The sequence below is a fragment of the Penaeus japonicus genome, unplaced genomic scaffold (assembly GCF_977035675.1).
Source record: "Penaeus japonicus unplaced genomic scaffold, GWHDUDI00000001_assembly GWHDUDI00000001, whole genome shotgun sequence".
Lineage (NCBI taxonomy): Eukaryota > Metazoa > Arthropoda > Malacostraca > Decapoda > Penaeidae > Penaeus > Penaeus japonicus.
In genome coordinates, this window is record NW_028234403.1 from 30,430,585 (window position 1) to 30,438,084 (window position 7,500).

The 7,500-nt window shown below is 39.5% G+C and overlaps 2 protein-coding genes across 2 annotated transcripts in view; one reads left to right on the forward strand and one right to left on the reverse strand.

The window, feature by feature from the left end:
* The first annotated feature begins 2,426 nt into the window (after positions 1-2,426).
* On the forward strand, positions 2,427-2,974 carry LOC122253387 (ventral anterior homeobox 2a-like). The gene has a single exon (XM_043016433.2). It carries the CDS (start codon positions 2,477-2,479, stop codon positions 2,972-2,974), a length of 498 nt encoding a protein of 165 aa, XP_042872367.2. The 5' UTR covers positions 2,427-2,476.
* Positions 2,975-7,217: 4,243 nt separating this feature from the next.
* The window catches only part of LOC147472516 (ventral anterior homeobox 2a-like), a 516-nt gene continuing 233 nt past the window's right edge, over positions 7,218-7,500 (reverse strand). Inside the window, exon 1 of the mRNA XM_086544705.1 lies at positions 7,218-7,500. This exon is cut by the window's right edge and continues 233 nt beyond it. Within this exon, the coding sequence (XP_086400831.1) occupies positions 7,218-7,500 (283 nt within the window).

The window sequence follows — 7,500 nt, forward strand, 5'->3', positions numbered from 1 at the left end:
GCACACGTATTTCAGACTCAGAATGTTTTATCCACCAAACTGATATACAAACACTTTTCCTCATCTTTTGTAGTTGATTCTCGTGTTCCTGGATACGTAGGTTCTGAAACTTTAATTTGAGATGCAATTGCCTTTATCATGGGTGGCCAGGTCCTCCTCCTCCGGTCGTTCGTTGAAGCTGCAAGTCCGTGAAGATAGTGCAATGGAGATTAATGCCATTCGGATAATGAGAGAACTCATCTATAAGGCAGATTGTATTTTCCAATCAGAACTGGAATTACGTATATCGTATCCAACTTCATATTTCAGATATCTGTTTTCATAAAAGTATGCTTCATTCCGCCAAGGAACTGTAGATCTTTGAGGTTACGTTTTAATCAATTGATTTTATTTCCAATTATCTTTTTTGTATGATGGCTTTAAAATTACTTCCGATATAGTTAAATATGGAAAAACTTCTCGCGTGTCCAATGGATCCTAGGATATGGCTACACTCAAAACTAAAAATCATAAATAATAATTCTAATCTATGAAATGATCTTTAAGAAAATATAATAAACGGATTTGTCTTCACTTACCCAATGCAGAACTTTAAATCACACCTTTTAAACCATGTATCGTGTACAAACAAAAAGCTATACTACATTAATTTCAGTTACGTTGTGTAACATAGGAAAGTTGAGTAAATGAAACTAGTACTCCCCCCCCCCCTCTCTCTCTCTCTCTCTCTCTCTCTCTCTCTCTCTCTCTCTCTCTCTCTCTCTCTCTCTCTCTCTCTCTCTCTCTCTCTCCCTCTCCCTCTCCCTCTCTCTCTCCCTCTCCCTCTCCCTCTCCCTCTCCTTCTCCCTCTCCCTCTCTCTCTCTCTCTTCCTCTCTCTCTCTTTCTCTCCCTCTCTCCCTCTTTTGCAAAAGAAAGCCGACGACCCATGACTAAACCGATTCCACACCTGTGACAAAGCTAATGAGGTAGTCAGCCCCGCCCACCTAGCGTCTGCTAGGATGTAACTGATGCAATGGCACATGTTTGAACTTTACACATACGCGTAGCTATGGACAGATATACTGCGAGCACACATCTCCAAGTGTTTTCAAAGAAACCGCAATGTTACCATAAACAAGTGACAAACTAGACAGCCGGTTTATATATTAGTAATGTAAAACTACATCTAAAATGCAAAACACCACAACTTCGGAGTTTCAGCCTGCCCAAATCAACGGTTATAAAGGTGAATGGTCACTTAGCGTAATTTGCAGGGAATATAGATAGCGGCAAATTTTCCCAATGATGTTATCGCGGCAGATTTATAAAATTGTCAATTGAAAGTCACTGTTTCCAGGAGTTTCATATGCTAACGCCGACAAATCATGAAATCTGAGGGTCAGTAGAATAAACATCACTTACCAACATAAGGGCCAAACAGGGTAAAACAAAATGGAACTTCGAAACACATGATTCGGAAAGTTGATTGGCGAGATTATACTCAAGATTTGTTTTTTACACCCGGCAAAAAAAAGTCAAATGCATTTGTAAATTATGAGGCGTGGCAGCCGTCGGGTCACTGGGTATCTCGTCATGAGGGGAATCGGGGTCAGTCAGGTTTCCTCATCAATCATGAGACACGGTTTTGTCGTCTAGGATCGATTATCATTTTATTCCGGTTCATTGCGAATGATGATCATTAATCATACTTGCACCATGACATAAGCGGTTACAGCAATGATAATTACATTGACGTCAGCTGTTCATATGATGTTTTTTCACTTTTTATCATATTTTTTGTTATTGCGGCCATTGATTTTGGTATAATATATATATATATATATATATATATATATATATATATATATATATATATATATATATATATATATATACAATGATGATAATCATTGATATAATGCTAATGATTATTACCAACTCATTATCTATATTTATATCAATATTTTATCAGTTAAAATCATGATCATGATCACCACAACAATCATTAAAAAAAGAGCTATAGATAATACACTACGAAGCTTAGAATTTTATTTACGTGATCTATATAACATCTTTTACTACGATCTGTTATATAATTTCGTCTTTATAGTAAATATTCAATGATCAATAATCGACAATCAAATATCGATTAAAAGCATAACACGTAATACAAATCCTGCAAAGTAAACTGCACTTACGAGTAAATGTACAGAAAAAGGGCTCTTGAAAATATAATATAATATCCTATCACCTTTCTGGTTTCGAAATCCCGCCTTTCACTTTATCGTCCACTTCGTCATATGCTTCAGAAAACCGTTTCGTCTTTACAGTGCATCATGATTGTTTCAGGAAGCATGTCGGCCATGTTTGTCTATTAGAGGGTTTGACCCACTAATTGATCTAGACTCGCTCTGATTGGTGGAGAACCACAGGTGAGGGGGTATATAAGGCCGGGGATGACCTCTGTTGACATACCTGTCCGAGACAACAGCAAACATGGACCAACTCTCAGTGATGAACTTCCAGCCTTTTGCCTGGGCTTTCAGCCACCCATGGGCGCCGCCCGTCAGCCCTCCTCCCGCCCACATCGTCACGCCCTCACGAATGTCCCACAAGGCCAAGGCCTTCACCATCGACGCCCTACTGGGCCTTGACAGCCAGAAGGATCTCTCTCCCTCAACCATCTCGCCGCCTGTATCTCCAGTCTCCCTCCTTCAGCACGAGTCCTACGACACCGGCCTGAGGGACGCCCCCGGAAAGCTCAAGCGACATCGCACAGTGTTCACGGACGCGCAGCTTGAGCGGCTGGAGGAGGAGTTCCAACGGCAGCAGTACCTGGTGGGCCCCGAACGGCGCTACCTGGCCAGCCAGCTCAAGCTGAGTGAGTTGCAGCTCAAAGTGTGGTTCCAGAACCGACGCATCAAGTGGCGCAAGAACCAGCTCACCGCAACACAGGATCGCGAAGCCTGCATGTCTCCTCCAGCGTCTGAATAGCATGATAGCGGAACAGTTTCCTCTCCTGTGATGAAGACTTCCCAGTGACAGTTCTTGTGCTTTCTATAAAAAAAAAACATTCTAGTCCATACTAATAAATTATATAAAATCTTCAAACTGCATCTTTATGTCCTACTATCAAGTAATATGAGAATGTGTTTTTATGAAATAATTATGACTGACTGGTGAGAGTTCCCAAGACCAGCTCCGAATTGTCGTAGTCGATATCAATGGTAAAAAAATATTCGTATGTATGTTGAAAGAAATGGTTACATTGGCCTCCGTAATGTCCCCGAGTTGCCGCAAATTTGATGTTAGAGAGGGCATCCAGTTAAGCAAGGCCAGCTGTCAAAACTTAAGCCTTACACGGAACAGGAGATTCCTCACTCTTCGGGTGTAAAACATGATCATGACCACTAGTCACATAGAGCCGCAATTTCAAGATAGCGGATGAATTCTTCTCTTGTGATGAAAAACATATGTACTTGATTATTCTAGTACCTCCCTCCTGGACGTAGATGGAACAGCACTTGTCCACCAACAATGCTATTTAGACATCACTGAAAATGTGCATCACATCATGACAATGAAGCTAAATATACATCTGTTGTAATGCAGTGACTTATTTTAAAGGAGTTGCCCAAAAAATGGTAGCGACCCCTAGATTTTAACGTTATCCCCCGCAAGAATTGATAGGAAGCATGGTATTGTTTGTCTTTTTCCATTTGTTAATTCATTATCATCATTATTATCACCAGTTTTATCAATATTTATCAATTTACTCCTCAGAACTATTTTTCTTAGAAACGTCTTCATTATACCCAGGGGGATAGTTACCCCCAGTTTGAGAACCGCTGATCTACATTAGTCTATCTATATCTATCTCTTTATATATGTATATAATTAAGTAATTTCTTTATATTAGGCATCCCATCGAGATAGGCGTGCGTAGTTTGCTATTAAGCTATCCTATAGGATGTATATATTCATTTTTCTGGCGCCTTGACGTAGTCGGTCTGTCTAGACAAGAGTTAAGATGGCGCCATATCTCCGCCACTGCGGATATTACCTAACCTTTCTCGTCGACAGTTTTGTTTTTTTTTCAAAATGGTACTATTTTCTTGAGTGACATATCTACCATGGTATATTCTTATAATTTTATGAGCCATGAAATTCTTATCATAGATTAATTTAACATCTATCCTGATTCAACTTAAAATGACAGTTAATTCACCTTCAGAGCGAAGGTGGAGTACTCACCAGAGGCAATTCAGACGGCGCCAAGAAAGAAGTCTCTCTTTCCCTCTGTCTCCTTCCCTCTCCCTCCCCCTACCTCTCTCTCCCTCACAGTCAAAAACAATAAAATCGGAAGACTATAATCATGGAAGCTCACACCTCCTGTACTTAAAAACACAACGATTTCTTTAAGTAGTGAGTGTGCAAGTGAGTAATGAGTGGACCTGACCTGCCCTGATTTGCCTCATGACGGGAGCTCCGGTGTCGCGACGTCTGCTCCGCCCTCCTGTGTGTTAGAAGAGCTTCATAGTGTGAATTCAATAAGTGAAGGAAAAAAAAACACGCACAATCATTTCCTTAATAAGGTTGTATTTCCGGGCCTTGACCCTCCCTTGTTTTCCTTTGTATATTACCAATCATAATCTTCAAGCTCATAAAAAATATATTTCCAAGAATCATAACAAAAAGAAATAAAGAGAAGGAGGCGGGGAAAGAGAAAATTGGAACCAAGAGAAACCAATTAACTACGGCACTCGCATGAAAACACTTCCAAAAAATCCGCAAAAAAAATTTTGACGACCAATTTTGTGGCTGGGTAATCGCATCATCTCATCCTTGACCATGTTAATCTGGTAATTGAAGCGTGTCATCCCACTGGACTTCGAAGTCCAGCGATCTGAAGTCAGGGCGCGGTCAAGAAAGGGATGCGAGTGGGCGGGGACCTCGACTCGCCCGAGGACTTCAGATAAGCGATAAGGATTTATTATCTTCATTATTAGTATCACTCCTACCGCTGTCTTTTTATTTCTATCATATTATTGCTGTTATTGTTTATGGTATTATTAAGATTATCATCGCTATGATATCATTTATCATTGTCTTTCTTATTATTGCTGTTGTTGTTGCTATTATTGATATTACTATGACTATTATCATAATTAATCTTAATTTTATTATTATCAGCACTACAATTATTATTGTCATCATTATCATCATCATTATCATCATAATTATCATTATCATTAGTAGTAGTAGTTTTATCATCAGCATATCATCATCACTGTTATTATGATTATCAATATTACTTATCAATGTTATTATTACTTCTGTTCAATCTTACTATTATCCAGCTCGAGGCTCTTGGGTAGGCTTTCTCCGAACCGACGCCAGAGCCTTACCCAGCTTTCTACTTTTGTCACCAAGGACCTTGAAAGGCTCCAAGGTGACAGCCTTGGTCATCTTCGTTCCAGGTTCATCAACTTGGGGGTCAGTCAGTTTTTTTTAGTAAACGGTGCCATAAGGTAAGTGGTTCAATTCATCCTCCCACGCCCCCACCCACCACGGAGTCCAACAAGGATAAGCTGTGCACTGAGACCATGCTCAGAAGCCACAGGGGTGGTGGGAGGATATACGCAACCCCTGCCTCGCATTGATGGCACTCGCAAATACATGCGATTGCCTGCAAGACAGGAGCTGCTTGACCCTAGCCTAGCTCAAAAGAGAGACCAGCTGATTGACCTAATCGAGCCGAGATCAGGCCACCCGTCTTGCTGGAATAGAGGACCAAAGAGGTGTGTTGCTAGCCGCAGGGCGTACTCATACACGGCATCGCTCAACCTCCAGGACTCCCGTCTCCCAGCGCACAGGGGCGCCACGAACGGCAAACACGTGGGCAGGTGTGTGCCCCCCTGGGAGGAGGACCAGGGGAGGGGGGGGTGATCCCACCTACTAGATCAGCACCTAGGAACGCTTAGTCGTCCCTCCTCGGAGAATCAACCGCTAGAAGGCCACCTCAACGGGAGGGAGAGACTGGCTAGTTCTAGAGCGGGCTCGTCCAAGGAAGGAGTTCAAGCCCCCGCGCCACGACAAGGCGGTTCCTTTTTGCGGGGGATTATCACTGTCATTATTGATATCATATTCTTCTTCATCATCATCCTCATGATGATGATTATTACTATTGTTGTTATTATTGTCATTATTAATGTTATTATAATTATCATTATCATTATTATCATCCTTACTATCATTATTATCAGTATCATTATTATTATTATCATTATTATTATTATCATTATTATTATTATCATTATCATTATTATTATTAGTACCATTATTATTGTCATTATTATTATCATTATTGTTATTATAATTATTATCATTATTATTATTATTGTTATTATCATTATTATTACTATCGACATTCTTGTTATGACTTTTATTGTTATTATTGTTATCATCATTATTGTTGTTATTATAACAAATATTATTTTTATTCTTAATGTTATTATTATTATCACCATCGTTACTAATATCATTATTGCCATTGCTATGATCATCATAACTGTTCTTATAATCACCGTCAGAATTATCAGTAACATCATTATTATCTCTACCATTATCACTCATCATTACCTCCATTATCAATATAATTATCGTCATTATTGTTATAATAATTATCTTATGAATATTGCCGCTATCAGTACTATTTTTTTATTGTTTTATTGTTATTCATATCATTATCATCAAAATTGTTTCGATTATAATTATTATCATAATTGTAATTATAACAATAGTAATAATAATTATTATTATTGCCATTATCATCATTATTACTGCAATCATCCTAATCATCATTCTAATCATCATCGTTATTCTTATCATTATCATTATCATACTGTCATCACTGTTACCCCAGTTATCACTTTTACCATTATTATTATCACTGCCTTATGCAAACAGTTCAAACCAATTAAAACAACTCGTCCGTCTATTTGCAACAGTAATATTTAATCCTTAGAGGTAAATGGAAATGTGAGTTTAGTGTATCATTTAACTTTCGATATGGACTATAGTGTACATTAGACCTAATACTGTATAGGGAAGATAAATTGGAAAGATTATGATTTCGAATGTGTTTTTATTGGAAATGTCATATTAATAATTAAATAAGTATAGACGATTCAAGGATTATCACTGGGACGTTTGTGTTCTCTGGCGATGCAACTCTTCATTTTGCTTCCAATTCCGATTGCTTTGGAGACAGGCAGGCACTCGGCTCCTCGACCGTGTTGAACTGGTTCTTGCGCCACTTGATGCGTCGGTTCTGGAACCACACCTTGAGCTGTAAATCACTCAGCTCAAGTTCGCTCGCTAATTGTCGCCGTTCGGGGCCCACCAGGTATTGCTGCCGTTGGAACTCCTCCTCCAGCCGCTCAAGCTGCGCGTCCGTGAACACTGTGCGATGTCGCTTGAGCTTTCCGGGGGCGTCCCTCAGGCCGGTGTCGTAGGAC